Source organism: Manis pentadactyla, chromosome 2 (genome assembly GCF_030020395.1).
Source record: "Manis pentadactyla isolate mManPen7 chromosome 2, mManPen7.hap1, whole genome shotgun sequence".
In the NCBI taxonomy this organism is placed as follows: Eukaryota; Metazoa; Chordata; class Mammalia; order Pholidota; family Manidae; genus Manis; species Manis pentadactyla.
Window position 1 is genome coordinate 76,094,762 of NC_080020.1, and position 20,280 is coordinate 76,115,041.

The following is a 20,280-nucleotide window of genomic DNA, read 5'->3' on the forward strand; positions in this document are numbered from 1 at the left end:
TGCATGGAAAAAGCCTTAGACTGTCCTGCTGTTTGAGAAAGCTCAGCCTGATAAGATTAAAGAATGTGTAAGAATGTACCTTGGAGGAGTCCTGACCCCAGCAGGACTGGACCAGTGTACACGCCGTGCGTGGTGCTAGCAGCTGCCTCTCTCCAAGGGAGATGGAGCACCACCCTCCTGTTGGCTGTCACAAGTACCAGTCAGTCGGTGAAATTACTTTCTCAAAGCTTAAAATAGACTACTAGCCCCTCTTTTCTAATTTTGCAACTTTTGATGAATTACTTCTTATAGACTGGCAAAAATTGTATTCCCCGCCACAAACTATAAATAGTCTGAAGCACTGCAACCAGCGATCCACTTCACTTGGCCTGTCTAGTTACAATCATGTGCAAGTTCATGTCGCTTTCACCAGCAGTATAAAAGCTCTTTGGGGTTTGTAACTCCAGAAACTGTCATTCAGTATTACTTTTTAGACATTCAGAAGAGACTTTATAATTCAGAGATCTTAACAGTATTTTACTTAGTGCTAATACTTTGAGTGCTTAATATGTGTCAGACATTATTCTGGGCATTTCACATGTATGTATTTTTTTCATCTGTGTCATCACCTTGTGAGGTAGATTCCATTAGTATTGACACTTAACAGAAGGTGAGACTGAGGCACAGGGAGGTTAAATAAATCCTCCCAGACCAAATGGCTAGAATGTGGTGAAAGTGGAATTCAGTCTCAGGCCATAGGTCTGCAGAAGCCAAACAAATGTTATATTTCTTGTACCACTAATATCCAGAACATTTTTTTCTATAAGATTGTTGATTGTAAAATATTGACCCATGGTCTACTTTAAAGCAATATGCATCATGCAACAATATTTTTTTTTCTCTCTTTCAGGACCTTGCATTCCTAACCCATGCCATAATGGAGGAACCTGTGAAATAAGTGAAGCATACCGAGGGGACACATTCATAGGTTACGTTTGTAAATGTCCCCGAGGATTTAATGGGATCCACTGCCAGCACAGTAAGTTACCCACAATCATTGTGTTTTTATTATTATTGACTGCAAAGTATACAAGTTATTATCATTCTTGTTTGTAGAATGATAGACTCTTCAAGGAGGAAAGAACCCTGGCTGTCTGCTGGTATTGCCCCTCTCCCAGTGTGTGCACGCCCCCACCACCGAGGCCTCCTAGGCTGTTTCAGTCCTCCCACTGGCAGGGGTGCTGTGTGTCTTCTGTCTGCCCTTCTCATTATTATTCAGCCATACTTGGAAATGTTGCTTCTTATATTAAACCATTTGTCTTTTTCTTTCATCCTTGTCCTGAAACTAAAGTCTTCAAGCTTCCCAGACATTATTCTATTGATTAGGTCCAGGGATTATACCCCGAAAAGAAAAACGCCCAGCCTGCCCTGTCTGTAAGCCAGTTACATGTTGGCATTCTTAGTGTGAACAATCTTTGTAAGTTCAACAAGTGTGTTATCTGAGTTTCTCTCTTTCATCCCCATTCTTATTTATCCTGGGATGCTAAACAAAATATGTCCACTTGTGATGATTTCTTAGAAGTATGGCTCAACATGAATACCATGTGAAGGTGGGGGCCTTTACCTGCTTTAGGGAGGCCACAGTGGATGACAAGCCATCAGACGCTGCCACGTGTGAGTGGAGTCTCGCAGGAGGGATAGGATCTTGATCAGGGTGAGAGAAACAGAAGAACAGCGTGTGGTAGGAAGCGTGAGGAATGAATATATAAGCCCTGAGTGCAGCACTGATGGTTAATACCATGGTGTTAGGATGAGTAAGGCAAAGCCTGGTATGTCAGCCAGAGCCTGATTTCCAACTGCCAGCAAAACATGCAGAGACTCTCAGACCCTGGCTCTGAAGCTTTGGGAGCATATTGTACTTTTCTGAACATTTTCCATGTCCAGGAGTTCATGGAATTTCTGTAGAAATCTGCTGTAGTATAGGGACATTTGTGCTCCTTCCAACTAGCACCTAAATTTGTCTCTAAGAGCTCAGATCACCAACAAGGGACTGAAAGGTACTGATTTTTCTCAGAGTGGGTCCAGATTTGCCCAGGCTGATTCTCACTTAATGTAGCATCACTGCTCATGCTTTGCACATGAACATTTCAAAACATCCCCTAAAGGATAGAGATAGGGGCCAGGATCTTGGTTGCCCTGACATTCATTTAATCCTATGAAGAGAAGATTACTAATCATACTTATTTAAACAACTTTGTGATAAGGTGTCAGAGCAGTGGCCCAGAGAGAGACAGTCTGGCCACCCACTTGAGCACCTCAATTCAGAGCTGCTTGCATACAGCACACACACTTATGGAGTGATCCCTCCTTGAAATGGGAAGAGAATTTTCATACTGGGATGTTGTACAGTGGTGAGGCAGGAATCATCCTTTCTCTTTCTGTGCTGCAGGAATCCAGAGGGCAAGAGTATACAAAGGCAGATTCTTACTGTCAGAAACACTTAGGACAGTGTTTGGAAGGCATGCATAGACTCTAATGTCACTTAAATATCTTATATTTATTAACCCTTCCACCCTAACCTATTGCTGAGGCCAGTGTGAAATTAGGCCTGGCCCTTAAACCAGAGGTTGAGAAACTCCAAATCTAAGTTCTAAGAGTATCTATACAATAGCACTAAATTCTTTTCACATCTCTGGGTCTTGGTTTTTCATACTGTGAATAAATTTTAGTTTCAGTTATTTTTAATAGCCTATAACTCCCATGGAAGATATCAACTCTTCATTTGATTGTTCCAGTATAAGTGAGGTTGCTCTGGGCAGAACTGCCCACCTGCCTTTGCCTCCCACACATGGTTGGCTGTGAATTCTTTCAAGAGAAAATCATGTTTGGAGAAACAAACAAATCATTCCTGTCCCATTTTCCACAGTGAAACACCCAAGTCTTTTCTCTCATGCCTTATACCATACTCTGAAAGTTCATATAATCATGTTGAACTTTAAGGCTAATTTTGAAGCACAAAATAATCCTCCCCCTTACTGCACCCCACCAGACCTTAAATCCATGTTAGGAATTGCAATAGGAAGCCTGAGGCTAAGAGATTCCTTTCAGAACTGGGATTTTTGTGGTCTAAACAGACTTGTGCATATTCTCTGAAGTGCATCATTATTAGAAGCTAAAGATAATGGAGGGAGAAGAATTGGATCTGGAATCAGAGACCTGGATTTGAGACCTGACCTTTATAGTTATTAGATAAGTGACCTTGAACCAGTCAATTGACCTTTCTGTGATTTAAGACATATAAATTGAGGAATTGAACTAGAAATAGATGATCTGCTGTTCATACAAGCAGGGAGAGAATTATGACTAAATAGGTAGCTTGCTCACTATACAAAGGTTCTCAAGCCTTCCTCTTTGCAGATGAAATGGAAAAGTATTATATGTTGGAAAGGCATATTTAGAAGTTCTCAGAGCCCTGAATTTTAAGGTAGGAGAAACAAAAAATCAGTTCTTTAATACCTTGTATGAACTGCTAGGCATTTGGGTTTATTTTACACAGAGGTCATAGTTTTATGCTCTTGCTGTTCAAAGTGTGGTTATACGTTAGCACTGCCAGGAAGTTTGCTAGAAATGTAGATTAGCAGGCACCACCTCAAATCAACTACATCAGAATCTATTTCAAGATCATCCCCAGTGGACTCCCATACATACTGAAGTTTGAGAAGTACTTTTTTGTGACTTGATAGCTCTTTTTTTTTCTTAGCCACTGAATAAAATTTCATTTTATGGATGGGGCACAGTTTATTTATTCATTTACCTATTAAAGAACATCTTGGTTGCTTCCAGATTTTTGGCAATTATGAATAAAGCTGCTATAAGCATTCATGTGCAGGTTTTTGTGTGAACATAAGTTTTCAACTCATTTGACTAAATACCTAGGAGGGTAGTTGCTGGATCATTTGTTAAGAGTACATGGAATTTTTTTAAGAAACTGTAACCTGCCTACTAAAGAGGCTGTACCAATTTGCATACTCACCAGCAATGAATGAGAGTTCCTGTTGTTCCATATCCTCACCAGTGCTTGTTATTGTTGGTGTTTTGGATTTTAGCCATTACACATATATGCTTTTTTGACAATGAAAGTTACATGAGCTTACAACTTTGTAAGACTAATAGTTTTTAGTATTGATTTCTATATAGAATTACCAAAGTATATGTGTACTTAAAACACTGTAGAATATGTATGTGTAAAGTTTTTAAGATATAAATTCTAGGATGAATTGGGCACTGTAATTGTCTAGAGGTTAGACTTTTGAAAGGCATTTTAAGCAAGCAGTTTTCTTCTGGGAGCTGCATTTTGGGCTGACTGTAAGTAATCATACCTTATTTGTTGCCTAGGAACAAATCTAATGCCTTAGGGAAGGACTGTTTCTTCTTTCCCTGAACTCTTTGCTCATCTTACCACTGAATTCTGTGCCTTCTTCCCTACCTATGCACAGCTTCACAGCCTTTGATTCCTTTTTAGAAGAAATTTTGTTGGTTCCTATCTTTTTGAGGAAGGAGAGCTCATCTGGATATCCACCAAGCTCTGAAAGACAAAGGAATGGCTGAAAGAAGTGCTCATGTTACGTTTAGCTCAGTATAATATGCTCATCTCCCCCTGAGAAAGTGAGCCAGAAAAGAGACCCCAAGACTTTCCCTTTCGTATATTAAGCTAACTATCATTGAACCAGTTTGGCCTTAATTTTATACTATTGATTAATGGATTCACGCAATCAATGACAATGTATTGGGTGTCTGAGTCTTTTTATTTTTGTAACTTATAATTTCACTTTTCTCAGGGTTAGCCAGTGATAGATATTAGCTGTTTTGATAATCATTGTGAATTGGATTAATTACATATTTGGAAATTAGATGTTTTCTCTGATAGGTGGTACTTGTTAAATATACAGACTCTGGTCCCACCTCAACTCTACGATCAGAATCTTTGGTTAGTACCCATATAGTTAAAGGTTTCCATATGGTCCTTACGTACATCAAGCTTATGGGACCACTGGTTTAAGGAATGCCCTCTAATCTACAAAGTATATTGGAGAAAGCATGCTTTAGGGGAAGAAGTCTGAATTAGAACTGGGTTTTTTATGCAGCTCCCTCTTGATCAATTGATAAGGTCAGTTAACAGTAAAGTTTCTGGCTTCATCCCATAATTCAGTTCAATTCACCAAACACTGATAACTTCACACTGTGCTATGTACTGAAAATTACGTATCTATAAAAACTGAAATTAATAGTCCTTTGCTTCCTTGAACAGAATATTTGTTAGGATCAGATGAGAGGTTGCAGCACATACTTTTCATATTTTAAAGGATTAGATATGCCTAATGGTATGATATTTTAAAATATAATGGGCATTCCTATTGCTTTTTAATTTTTGCCTTCCTTTAAAAATATATTGTAATTTTTTTAAGAAAACAAAAATTGAGTTATGCCCTATTTAGAGCTTTATGCTTTTCTATAAGAATTCCTCTATTAACATCCTTAATACTTATAGATAATTATGGTTTTTAAAAATTACTCTAATTTTATCTTGATAGCCTCTTTATTTTAAGTTTTCCATGAAAGGATTTGCCCTAATAAAGTATTCACTTCAAACCTGTATGGAAACTTTATCTGTAGTTGTTAGTGACACCTGCAAACTATACAACTGCACTAGCTAAATAAGGACCTATCTTGCCTGAGGGTTTCAGCCCCAGGCAAGTTCACTATGGATTCAGTGAGACTGAGGAATGACAACAGAATGTTTTTGAGGTTAAAAGGGTCTATACCCAGCTTTATGCTCACAGCAGTAGGTCAAGCACTACAATCACGTCTGCATCCAGAAGTCTGCAGATCTGTAATCCACATGTCTCTGCCTCCACTCAGAGCACTGGGTGGAGCTCTTTATATAGTGACTCAGTCAATAACAGTTCATTGCCAACCAATGTGGAAGCAGTAGCCTAGCAGTAGGCCAATTACATCATCAAGTACTTCAGGGTCAGATGAGGATCCTGGCCATAGGAACTTACATTTTCCCCACAGGACCTCTGACAAGACTTCCAAAATAGACTTGCCTCCAGCCTCAAAACGTTTTCTGACTGGTTTGATATTTCAAATTGTCCTATTCACCAATGACTTTGTAGTTCAATGTTAGCCACCTTAATTCCATAAGCCAAAGGTTCTCAGACTTGGTGTATGTATGAGTCAACTTGGAGTACAGATAAAAATATTAGATTCCTCTTGCTCATCCATAAGATTCCAATTTTAAGATTTAATTTTGGACCTAGCTTCAACTATTAATAAGTACTCTAGTGAAACTGACATAAGTGGTTCTAAAACACTGGTTCTCAACCTTGGCTGCACATTGGAATCACTTGGGGACGTATGAAAAATACTGATGCCCAGCTCCCACCCTAGAGATTCTGATTTAATTGGTCTGGGGTACGGTCTAGGCATTAGGAGTTTTAAAATCTCCCCAGATGATCCTAATGTGCAACCAAGGATGGGAATTAGTGTTCAAGAACCATACTGTGAGGAATTACTATTCCTTAAAGAAACTAAGCAGAGAAATATTCAAAGAGAAACCAACCTTAGGATACACAAATATAATTCCACAGTAAATGTATAATTATGCAATCTTATTGAATTTTGTCATTCAATCTTTGCTTAATATAATGGAAATCATCTCATAGCAAGAAACCTTGACTGAAAGAATCAGGCCAGAGGAAGATATTAGTTTACTGTTCTTAAAATATGTTATCTCTTCATCTATCTGTTGTAGCCAGTGTCCCACAGCATTTTTATTTTCTTGATTTCATCCTTTGCAGGAGTCTTACAAAGAGTACTGTCCAGGAAGATACATATAATGGCTATTTACACAGAGACACTGTTTATATATAGACACAGTGACTTTTTTTGCAATGAAGTTACTCAGATATTCACAAACTCAAAATATTTGAAAATTGTTACTTTAACAGTTGAACATTCTTTTTTTCCTGTTCCCTATTAAAAGAAATTTGATTGTCAGGGAGAACATAAACTCTAAACAAAAACGTGTTAGACAAATTTTGCCAGAAGGTTGTACTCACGAAAGGTGGTATATTCATACTAAGAGACCTGACCTCCTAGAACTGATTTACTCATGATTTTATAAAGGATCTCTCTTGGAATAGAAATGATACAATGATACCACAAATACAGTTAAAAAATAATTTTTTTACATGTAATCCAAATTTCCTAAGCCTAACAGCTCAGTGATGTTAACATTGATTTACAAATTCTGGATGCTGCTAGCTACCACTTTCCCTCCTGCTTGCCCATTTGGGCTTCATTCACCACTGTGTTCCCTGGAGCTGGAGAGTCATGTGGCTTTTCCCTTTCTGACTCAGCCTTCTGCCCTAACTGCTGTTTCAATCAGGGCTCAAATGGACACCTCAGGCAAGTTAGGGCACACACACCATGGCCACACCTCTCTTATTCTCATCGCTATCATCTTTCCCAGGGAGCCTTTTTGCAGACTCGTTTCACTTTCATCAGTTAAAAAAGCAATAGCATCTGTGTGCTTGGGAATACAGCTAGTCTTTGAAACCTACTTATCCACCAGATGCATGTTAGCTCCCTGCCCTGTGCTACACACACTCCTCTGGGTACTGGGATACAACACTGAATCAAAATAACCAAGTCCCTGGTATCATAGGACTTTCATTCTAATGGGGAGAAGGATAGTAGAAATTATGACATGTGCATGTATTGTATGGCCCAGCAATTGTCTTCTTGGGCAATTTCCCAGAAAAAATGAAAATTTCAGTTCACACAAAAATCTGTGTGGATGTTCATAATGTTTTATTGGTAATAACCAAATATAGAATGGGCCAGATGTCCTTCAACAGGTTAAGCAAATGGGTGTATACATACATGGAATACTTAACTATTTAGCAATGAAAAGAAAGGAACTGTTGATACATCCAACAGTTTATATAAACCTCCAGGAAATTAAATTAAGCTGGATGAAAAAAATACCAATCCTAAGAGGATACATACTAGGTGATAGCAATTATGTAACATTATTGAAATGACAAGATGTTAGAAATGGAGGGCAGATTAGTAGTTTCCAAGTGTTAGAGATGAGGGAGCAGGAGGTAAGTGTGGTTATAAAAGGACAGCATGAGGTACCCTTCTGGTGTTGGAACTCTTTAGTCTGTTGACTGGGATGATAGCTACACAAGCCAATGTATGTGAAAAAATTGCATAGAATTACTTACATTTAACAAATGAGTGTAGGTAAAACTGGGGAAATCTGAAAAAGATTGATGTGTTATAGTAATGTCAATTATTTGAGTTGTGCTCTTATATTACGCTTTTGAATAATGTTCACCATTGAAGGACATTGGGTAAGGTGTACACAGGATTTCTTTGGATTATTTTTTACAAATGCAGGTTATCTACAATCATCTCAGTAAAAATTTCAATTAAAGAAGGTAATGTAGTAACATAATATCAAGTATCATCGCGTATCGTAAGAATAGGCACTATAAAGCTGAGTGTTTGAGTCTATTTTACAGAATGGCCAAGGAAGTTTTCTCCCACCAGCTGACACCTGAGCAGAGACTGTACATGAAGTCAGGGGGCCAACCAAGCAAACCAGAGGGAGTAATGGGTTCTGGAGCTCTAAGATGGGTATGTGCTTGGGGTATGATGAATGATGCGGAGAGGGGCTGGAAAAGAGGCCTGAGCAGTAGTCGAGGGCCAGATCATATAGGACTTCATAAGCCATAGGAGGAATTAATTTTATTGTAATTGTGGAAGGACATCTGTGGAGGTGAAGAGCAAGAGAGTACATTAACCAACTTCCGTTTGGGGAATGACTCTGGCTGGTGGGGAGAACATAGGCTCTGTGGACGCCAAGACTGGAACACCTGAGATGCCAGGGATCTGATGGTGTCTTAGACTGAGGTGGTAATGAGGACTTGGCAGGAACTGAACAATATTCAGATCCAGAAAATAGTTTCAAGTGGATTATACTGGGGTCATAAATATTTGTTTTTTTGCTGATGGATTTCAGTAGCATTTTATATATATATATATATATATATATATATTTTTTTTTTTTTTTTACTTCTTTCCATAGACTTAGGCAGTATAAACATAGTGTATTTTAAAGAAAACATTATAATAGAAGTGGTATGTAAATCAACACTAATATAATTATCTACTAAAAGACAATAATGATTTTGAAAAAGAGGACATCATTACATTTTAATGGAAATCTGGAAATCACAAATGCATTGAATGGATATTTACTAACACCAATCTTTAGAATGTTACTTGACTGATTTTTCTCTTACAATTTCTAATTGATTTTGCAATCATGTCAGCCTGTAAGTTAGAAAAATAAAAGGCAATATATCCTTTTTAAATAAATTATCCTTAGATACTCAGGAGGTCTTAATCATAGTAAAGTTACATCTTAAGCTAGAACATTTCTAAATGAGAATTCTTCCCCTCAAATATGAAAAAGATTCTTTTAGTGGTAAGGAAAGGAATTGCTTCCAAATTTTGCTAAATAAAATGAATATAGTTTGTTTGAATAAGGATGGCAGGAAGCAGATTGAGAACTTAAATGTAGAAGAGCCCAAGCTTCAATCACTTCTATGCTAAAACAAGTCATAGCCACTTGAACTAATAATATGTTAAGACTTGGTTTCCAAATGTATAAAATAGAAATAACTTGGCCTTTTGCCTACTTTTAGGTCTAGGTTGGTGATGTCCAGGTTAATATATGTGATGCTATTTACAATTATAAGTTCAGTACATTCATAAACTATCATTATTATTTTAAGACTGGTTAAAACATTTTTTTTCTTTAATCATGATAGGAGATATTGGCACTAAAATAAAACTAAAATGAATACTGATCTTATCTGGGTTAATTTTGTAGCAAAGAGGTTCAAAACACTAGATGTCTCAATTTAAAAATCAAAGTCTTGCAATTGACAGTGTACACCTTCAATAGCTGGAGTAGAGAGAGTGGAAACACATTAATGCAGCTGTCCCAGTTCTCTGCTTTCCAATAAAACTCCTTAAAAGAGTTATCTGTACTCAATGTCTCCTGTAACTCTGTGATTACTTAGAAACTATATCTGGATTCTGATTACCTATTACACCTCCACTTCTTCCCTCATTCACCCTTATCCATTATTGGCAGCCTCTTAAATCATTGTGCCCTCTCTCCATTTGTCTCTAGTCTATTTTCTAAATAACCAGTGATCCTCTTAAAACACAACTACGATTAGGTCATTTCTGTGTACAAACCCCTCCATAGTTTCCTACATCACTTGGAGTCTTAAGAGGATCCAAAAGAGCCTGCTGTTCTCCGTTCCCGGCCGTCTCTCACCTTACTCCCCACCTCACTCCATCACGCCGATCCTGCTTTGGGCACACCGTTCTTGCTGTTCTCCAACAGGCCAAGCCTGCTTCCACTGTGGGGCCTTTGTGTTTTGTTCATTTACCTGCCCTTTCCTTCTTAGATAACCATGAGGCCCTTCTCCTTTTTCGTTCTTGTCAGAACTTTGCACAAGTAATGATTCTCCAGAGTGCCCTTCTCCAACCAGCTCAAAGAAAATGTCATTCTGTAAAACCTTCCTCTACCATCCTTTAACTCTCCTTAATTTTTTTAGTACTCTCCATCACCTGACAGATATATTTATTTTTATTCTATTTTATTGTATTATTTTTCTATTCTATATTTATTTCTATTCTATTTTATTTTACCTAAATATGTATTTATTTATTATTATTATTCTTTATTGTTTTTCTCTCCTCTACAAAGTAAGCTTCCTAAGATTAAGGGCTTGATTTACTTTATTCTCTATGCCTAAAAATCTCATAGTAGGTGCTCAATAAATGCATGTTAAATAAATAAATAATTGGACCATTAATCTTTAACCAATAAACCCATTAATGTGTCATCTACCAAGACTTTGTCTTCCATAATGTTGGGCTCTGTGGAAGACAAAAACAAGCAAACAGCTTTAAGAAACAATGTAAACAATATATGCCTTCAATAGCTTATGAAATTAATGTGGAGAAGAATAATGCTTCATCTAACAGAAGTCCTATGGCCAAATAAGTTTGTAAACATACCTTTTCCTCCTTTTGGAGATTGTCAATGTTAATTAGCTTTGAGGGCTTTAGGGAGTCCTGCAGGCTTAAAAAATGAGAGACAAATAATTGGTAGATAATTTTAAAACATTGTTTGATATTGTTTAACACAGTTACCTTGAAGAGATGGGAGTGGGTGGCATCAAAAGCTCAAAGGGCTAGTTTAATCTTTAGGCAAAGGACAGAGGACAGATGAAAAGAAAGTGAGATAGAGACATGGAAAGGTGAGTGTGTTATTGTCAAATGAATGGAAAATATGTAGGAGGCAGAGGTGAGGTTGAAGATTTATTCAGGGATCCTTTGTTTCTGCCCATATACACATTTTAATGCAAATACACGCAAGGAGGAATGTCCACCCATGCATACCAATCTACAGGCATTGATTCTTTGGTGCTTAAATTCTCCCTGGAAATAGGGATTGTGCTAATGTTGCCCTGCTTCTGGTGACTTCTTTGTCTGAGCGATGGAGTGATAAGCCATGCTCAACATCAAGATTACCTACAGAGCCATTTGCTACTTGTGCTGGTAGACTGTGCCATTGATTGTGGTTTCAGGTCAGTGCACAGTTTTTCTTGAAGTCACTCCTCTCCGTACACCCTCTTGTCAACTCAGTGCACTGAGTGCACAGCTCAGCCTTCTCTCAGTTGTGTGGGCTTTAATGCTGTGTCTCTTCAGATTGAACTGGGGTCTTCTGTGAGCTACATTCTTGCAGCCTTGGCAGTGAATCCTTCAAGAGTGTTATTATAAGGAAGGAAACCACAGCACTTAAAGAGGAATACAGCACAAGAGTTACCCTTGGAGAAATTAGTCCTGAGAACCTGTCATCACACAGAAGAGGCAAGCACAGTAGAAGGTGGTTCCATCACATATCAGATGGCTTTGCGTATGTGCCCTTCCCAGAACCGTACCAGTTGTATAGTTGCTTTCTTTTTGTAACTCTGTGTACATCATCTAGTAGAACAAAGGTACATGAAGATAATTAAATGCAAGGATCTTGCATTTGCCTTACCATGTGCACAAGAGATTATAAAGTCCTTGAGGGCAAAAGTCTAGCTCTAGGTCCTTTGCCAGCCTTTGCTTAGCAAGAGACATAGTTAAGGCCACGAGGTTCATAAACTGAATGTCACATCCTGTCATAACCTAGTCCTGGAGTAATTTCCCTACTTTTTATCCATATTCCCCTTAATATACAAAATGCTCGTCCAAGCCAGCCACTTGCCATTTCTCCTTCACTTTCATTCCTGGATTGCCTATTGTGTTTTACCTTTGCTGATGTACTTTTTGTGCAAAAGAATCTTTCCCTTATTTCTTATCTCTAATATCTGTATTATCTATAATATCTATATATTTACCTTATCTATAGTTTTTTACAATATCAGGCACAGATCCTCCAGGAGCACTTCCATGATTCCCACACCTTCCTCAAGCAAGAAAGACCCCTACTTTTGACCTTGTATAGCACTTATTTCTTCTACCTTTCTTTGTTCTTTCTACCTTGCTTTGTATTTATTTGTGTATTTTTCATCACCCCAGGTAGCTTAAAGACAATTACTTCCTGAGACATCCAGATTCCTTATCATAACCTAGAATTGTACTTTCCACATAGTAGATATTCAAGTTATAGTTGATAAAAGAATGACTAGTAAGAGCTCAACAAACACTTGCTTATTGTTTCATTATGAAAATAGAAACCTAAATAACACCATAGTGAATTGTAACTATTCACCATAGTGAAATGTAACAGAGGTCATTACAGTTGTCTTAGCTCTTGCACTAGACTTTTGGAGTTACTTGTCCTTATTTGGTAAAGTTATGTGTCTGTTTCCAACACCAATTTAACCCTTATATCAACAAAATGCCTGTCACATGGAAGCTGTACAATAAACACTTGTAGAATGAAAATGACGATACCTGTTATCAATGTATTGTTTATGCATTTCATATAAATTCAGGGAATCACATGTTTCTCTTTTCTGAGGTCCTTAGATACTCAATATTATCATGTACTGAGAACTATAAAAGCTGCTTTGCTTGTCTGGAATAGACAAACTTAATGTTCAAATCCAGTAAGTGCTCTATCCTAGGTTTCTATTGTCCCTACTTTACTATATGGTTTTAGATATCTATTTGTTATTTTTAGCTATGTTACTATTAGGGATTTTACTGTAAGCAGTTTGAACTGGTTTGTGGAAAAATCAGGGTATATATATTAAAAATAAATAATTATTCATATTCTTCTCAATTGGCTCTGCATATAAAATCAGAAGAGCAAAGCACAGTACAGCATGCATAGCAGTAAAGATAAATCCCTATGGCCAGCTCCAGAGGTCCAAGTCAGCCTTTTCAGAGCCAGGGCAATTACTCCAAATTTCTATGGAGCTATGTATAAGTGATTCATTTTTGACTACAGTAAACAACGGAGTCCACTTAGCAGTACATGAGGAATTATTTTGTTGACAGTATGGCTGGCATTTTTCAGAATCATTTTCTGTGTCTTCATTCAGGATGAAATTCATTGTATATCTGCAAGTCTACACACATGGAGTTTTTTCACTTAAAACTTACCATGTGCTTTTTTCTCTCTTTAATAAGGATGGCAGTATCATGTTAATATATTATTACCCAACATTACCCTAAATTATATAGATGGATTGACTCAGGATGGCTGATTGTCATCTCTATACACATTAGTTAATCTTTTAAGTCTGTTTAGATAAGTTCCTGGACTATTGATTACTTTTTTAATTTACAAAGTCATCTAAGGTATTTATAGTATGTTTTTATGTTGATGGTCTTGTATGTAAAAAACTAAACAAATGAGAAATTGTCTTATTTCCTTGTGTCAGTTTAACTCTTAATGGGCTCTGTTTTTTAGTTGATATCTTAAACTCATAGGAAATATAACTTATTTCAATTTCTCTTTGAATGTAGTTTTATAAGAGTGTAAGTGGCATTTTTATCTCAGAACATAGTCTTTTTCTTTCCCTTTCAGAGCAATTGAATTGAGAAAAAATATTTATTGCGAGTGATCTTTCTGCTATAGTTTATGGCCTGCCATTTTCAAATGGTTCAAAGACTATATTTAAAATAAACCTTCTGGTCTTTTCTGCCTTTCAGGGACTTTGGACATGATTTGGTTTTGTCATTTGAAAGCAGAGTCACTCTGAGGTTCAAATTTCTTGCCCAGCTTTCATTTTTAAAGCTTTCTCATATACAAAACTCAAGATCTTTCGTGGATTTTAAAAGAGGACTATCTTTTTGACCCCGAGTATATGCTTTTTAAAAACATGATTGATTAAGTATGTTATTACTGACAAAGGAATGAGACCATGGGAGATCAGAAAGAAATAAAGCATTAAGTTTTTTCCTTTTATTATTTGTAATGACTTCTTGTTTGCAAGTACATACAAACTGGTGATTCACCACCTGCCTGAGGAGGTGGAGACACAAGAAGCTGTGACTGAAGCTGTGATTCGGAGCAGGGGCAAAGCATTGTGTGCAGCATGGGCCGCACTCTCTGACTCTGGCAGGGGATGAGTGTGTGTGGATTTCCTGTGGGTCACAGGTGAATCTCTCAACACCAAGCAGCTGTCTTATCTTGGGAGGGATAGAGCCTAAGAAGGAAACCCAGAGAGTCTCCCTGACCCATTGGAGTAGTAGTCCACAGAAAACCAAGGGGCAAAGCATAGTGACCCATCAGAGAGGGCAGCTGGAGGCAGAAATCCCAGGGATGAGGTATCTTTAAAAACCCAAAAATTTGCCCCAGAAGAGAATAAACTCACAGTTGCACACCCAGGGATCAACCAGCAATCAGGGAAGACTTTCATCTCATCTACAGTGATGCTGGAGAGACCCAGCTAGAGAGTGGAAGATGAGTTGGAATGAGAGAAAAAAATATGACCCTAACTCCCTTCCTGGTTGTTCCTTGAACCTTGCCAGGAGGGTCCCCTTTCTGGCTCTCTCACACTGGATGTCTTCCTCTGGCCTTCCTCTTTCATCACCTTCTCCGTGGGGCACCGGGTTGATGGGCACAAAGGAGCATACCTACCTGGAGACAGTGCTCCCCTTCTAGCCCGTGCTCAAGGTACTCAGAGCCCCACAGTGCTCTGTCCAGAGGGCTTACTTCCAGGGCTTGTGTGGGTGGGCGTTTTCTCCATGTCTGCCCTGCCCCGGTGGACTGTGTTACTAGTGTGTCACCGTCAGCTCAGTGGCAGGCTGTGTGCTGGATGAGGAAAGAGGGGCCTTATTGTTTGGGCGGGGGGTGTCACTTTGAGACGGATGAGTTGGAAATTCTTTCTCCAGGGTTTTCTCTTTGCTTCCTGGAACTCTGAGGTATCTGGGCTTCTAAATGCAAACCTGGTCTCCCATGTTGGTAGGTTATTTATAACTTTTAAACACTTGGACATGTAAGAAAGGTGCCCTTTGTCCCATGCTTTGCTGGTATTAAGAGAGGCCCTGCTCCTTGCCCACTGCAGGTTTTCCAGCCTGCAGTACGCCTAAGCTGGGAAGAAACTGCCAAATTGAGTAACATTATAGATCCTTAGATGCTATAGGACTAGGTTTCTTTTAGTATGTAAAATGTGACTGTTTGTTAACTAAAAGTAAGCTTATTATGCTTTTATTACCTAAAGAAACCAGGAAGACTATGGAAGCTGCTTCAAGATTTGATTCAAGGATAGGTAGAAATAAATATCCAGTCTTAGGTCAAGGATGTTTCTGTTTTATTTTAAATCTCATGTATTAAGGAATGCTGGTTGGTGAAGAATCTACTGTTTGTTTTCTGGCTTGAGTGAATCATTCCCTTACAAAGTTACCCTGTGATTTTAGTTTCTGTTGAAGTATGTAGACTTGAGTACAGGGTTAGTCATATCAAACCCAATTTTTAAAAGGGCCATTGTCCTGAAGCTAGCCGAAGAAATGTATTTTTTTAATTCTCTAAATTGAGAATACTTAGATTAGATTAGATTTGAAAGGATTAAAATAGATCTAATTCTGTTAACCATTATTTATTCTTTAGGAGTCATAAGAAGTTAAGCATGGTTTTATGCTTAAAAACAAAGAGCACATATGTTAAATCCCAAGAGCCATCCCCTAGATACTTTACAGATAGTGTATATATAGAGGGAAAGAATTTCCACACTGAGGTGCATATGCCCTGACAGAGGGCAAGAGACAGTCCTCTGATAGTGCAAAGAAGAGTAAGAAAACTTACTTTCATGTTTATCTGTTGTTAACAATTTTAAGTGTTAAGTGACTACTACTTGCTATGTGGATTGACAAGTCACTTTACTGGGTTTGTCTGTCAGAAGGACACCTGTGTAGAGGTTCTGAGGGGAAAGTAGGAGATCTACAAAGCAGCACACTTTCAGCCCAGTGCAGCTGTTTGCTACTTTAATTAAGTTAACCCTCACAAAATCCATAAGTGGCCTTAAAAGAAATCTGCAGAGAAATGTTATATTGGAGAAAATGCAAATAATAGTACGAAGTTAACATTTCTTCTAATATGAGCTAAGCACAAAACATTATGAGATGAAGTAGTGTCAAACTGATCACATCTAACAGATTAGCCCCTGAGACTGAAATTCTCATCATGCTGTATATTTTTATTTCCACCCATATTATTGATGAAATCACCCAGAGTGAATACTGTTTTGAGATACTAATAATAGGAAGTCATCACAATTAGGAAGATGCTTTAAAAATGTTTTTTTGCAATTTTTTCTCATTCTGTTTAATATTTCCAATACACATTTTATAAGTGGACATATATATTCATTTAGTAATACTTGTATATAATTTACAAATAGTTAACTATACATCTATCAGAAGTACATACCACAATTAAAATTTTACTGATAGAGATAAGATGATCAAGAGTTTTGACACCATAGTTAGAAGGACTAGAATATTTTAATTTTTTGAAAGAAAAAAATATAACATATTAAGCTTGGGCTTATGAATAACCAACAAATGAATGTCTTATTATATTTATGTTAACCCATTTTCTCTGCTCCTAGCTAACCCAAAAGACACCATCTCTTACCTACAAATTTTAGTCTACTTATGATTATTGAAACAGTATAAAACCTCAATCAGGGATTTATGTTGCCCTAGGAAAAATACTTGTAACAATGTCTACACCCTGGGTTTCATACAGTGATTTAAGATGAACTAACTCATAAATGCTGTTTATCTATAATGGATAGCTAGTTGCTTTTTAACTCTTTTTGTCAATGGAAGTTTCTGCACATTAATTTGTATTGCAGAGTGGCAGAAAGTGGATCTCTGGAGATGCCTGTGGCTAAAATGTTTGCACTTGGTTGTGCATGTACAGGCAAGGGGGATATCATTAAAATAATAATAATGTACATTGTTTCTTTTTATTGTTCTGTTTGTTCTTTTGTTATAGGCACCACAGGGGATAATTTTATGGGTTTTGTAATAAATGAGATTTGAGGGACAAAAATGACTGTGGATATTTGGGGGAGAAGAGTATGATTATTATTAGATCAATACCTTAGATACTAAAAATGAAACTGAAATGCAAAAGCATGGGTGACAGAACTGAATTCTTTGACCTGAAGGCCACCAAAATTAATGTAAACACCTTGTTACAGAAAGTGAAGAATTTATCACAAATACTTTTTTTTCAAAGTAATAAATTTTCTACACAACTTAGGATAAAAGGTTTAGGGACATAAAATCAAAGATTTTTATATTTATGTGATCTTCTATTTTTAACTATGCAATTTTACCATGTAATTGAGGGATAAATAGCAAATAGATGCAAAGCTTACTTTATAATAAGGTAGTATTAGGCACTATATACTATGGAATATATATGGATCTTGCATATGCTGGGAGCACTTTAAAATTATGCTTTAGTAATTGGTGTAGTTCTGTGTTGATATTCTGAATGCTCTTTCATCTTCCAGGTATTCTATTTTGTAGCATAATTCAGGGCATGTCTCCAAGAGAAAGCTGACATGTTTAGATATGTATGAATGCAGCTGAAGTTCTGTGTGTTTTGCTAGTGGGAATTGGGTAAATTATTTTCCCAGTATTCACTTTAATTTCCTTCAGTGCAGATAATATTCTTTAAAATATCAGAGCAGTGTTCCCTTTCAGAGTTAAGTAAATTGGTAAAAACCCTTTTAAGGTTACCTATTTTTGTGAATTGCTGGGTAAGAGAGAAATGAAAATACCAAAATGTTACTTGACTCTGTCCAGTATAACTGATTGAATCTATTTATTTTTACTTTTACTTGCTAGGACATCTGGTTTTGCAAATGTCTTCTTTTTTTTCTTTTTTCCCTCACATGTAATGTAGCTTGTTGTGCCTAACGGTTTTGTCTGTATACTATTTTAATACTTTAATTATATGCAGCATGCTGCTTCATTATAACAACACTTCTTCGTTCACAATATATTCTAGCTCTCATGGTCTAGAAAATTTTAGAAACATCACTTATATTTTTACCAAAATATGCAATATTCTAAGACTGACATATTGTTTTATTTTAATTACCTCTTTTGAATATTTATGTATTTAGTGACTTAACCATTTAGCTTTCTATATGCTATTATTTTAATTCATAGCCTATCTCTATAGAAGTTATTTTAAGGGAAAAGGAAATTTGCCAATAAGAATTCAGAAGAATTGAGAATACTCAACACCTTCTAATCATTCTGTCCAACAGACTTCCTTTCAGAGATCACATAAATTGGCAGCTCTACCACTGTCAGGAACGATAAGTTATATTATACGGGCAGAATGGGAAGGGTCTAAGAAATTGATTTGGGGAAAAGATAGAACCGAACTTTGTAGTTTAAAAAATTATGTTGAATATACAAAATATGAACATTCAAGAAAATAGAGTTTGAGTAAATCCTACCAGAAACTCTGTGTATATGTGCACGAGTGTTCACATATGTGGGTGCACGCATGGGTGGGTGTGTATATTTTAATTGAAAAAGTTTGGGCATCTCATCCCTCATGATCCCCTCCCCTCAACTCCCTTGTTCACCCTGTTTCTTCTAGTAGTTTGAATGGTATTTGCTGGGCCCTTTATTTCACATCCGGAATGTATGTAAAATTGTTTCAGAATCAATAATGTGAGTAAATCCCCCACTTTGTTTTAAAGGAGGAACAAATGGGTTATATAGAGATTTTTATCAAGTAATCTTAAGCTGTTTAATAGAACCAAAATGGTAAAAGAAATACTCTTAGAGCTTTATTAAGTATCTGTTATTCTTTCTTCTTCTAAGGAGACTTACACAAAAAAATCTGGATCATGGTTAATTTTTGGCATAAAAATGTTAGTAATGATGGCACTGGCAAAGGAGGAAGCCCAGCTATGTTTAACTTGTCCTTTCCACTTTCTGATTCTACAGCATGTGTTGTTGGTACTCTGGTCTGGTGTTTCAAATGAATACATACTGAGGAAAGATTTTATCTGCTGGCTTCTAGATTTTTTAAAAATAATAATAATAACTTCTGAAGCTTTCCTCCAAATTCTCTGGGACTGAGCTTATTGCTCTCTCAAGTCATATACTCTCCTGTAACTTTACTGAACAGTCAGAAGAAATGATTTAATGTGTGGGGCTGCCACCCTTCCCAAGGGGCCGTCAAGGGACTGTGGTAGACGGTTGGTTTCCTAGTGCTTTAAAAGCTTCTTCATTAACACCTTGGAGTAAATAGTGGACATTTTATTTACATTTCAGTTAGGGAGAAAGAATGTCTTAATAGATTGTCTTCTTGTTTCCATCTAAATATATAGAGAATTTAAGTTTAGCTCTTCAAGATAGTAAGTTGAACATACATATTTATCATACCTTTATTCTCAAATCTCATTGAACTGACAATAATGATTAAGTAATATAAGGAAAAAATAATGTTTCTAATGGTCTAAAAACAGTAAGAAGGGACTATTAGCACCACAGTGATTTTTGGCATTTCTAGATGAAGGAATATGGGAAGGAATCATCTTGGTAGAGAAGGGGATCAAAAGCCTACCCTCCTGACCTAGAAAAGCCTGAGGTGGAGGTAGAAGCTATTCTTCTCTTGGTGGAAGAGTCCCAGTTAGGAGTCAGCTGCAACTGGCTGAT

At 37.0% G+C, this 20,280-nt stretch overlaps 1 protein-coding gene across 2 annotated transcripts in view; it reads left to right on the forward strand.

Moving 5' to 3' along the window:
* The window catches only part of EDIL3 (EGF like repeats and discoidin domains 3), a 411,614-nt gene that overhangs the window by 191,609 nt on the left and 199,725 nt on the right, over nucleotides 1–20,280 (forward strand). For both annotated transcript variants that reach the window (XM_036914224.2, XM_057493705.1), the window contains one exon: nucleotides 890–1,018. In XM_036914224.2, coding sequence (XP_036770119.2) covers nucleotides 890–1,018 — 129 coding nt within the window. The remainder of the gene's footprint in view (nucleotides 1–889; nucleotides 1,019–20,280) is intronic.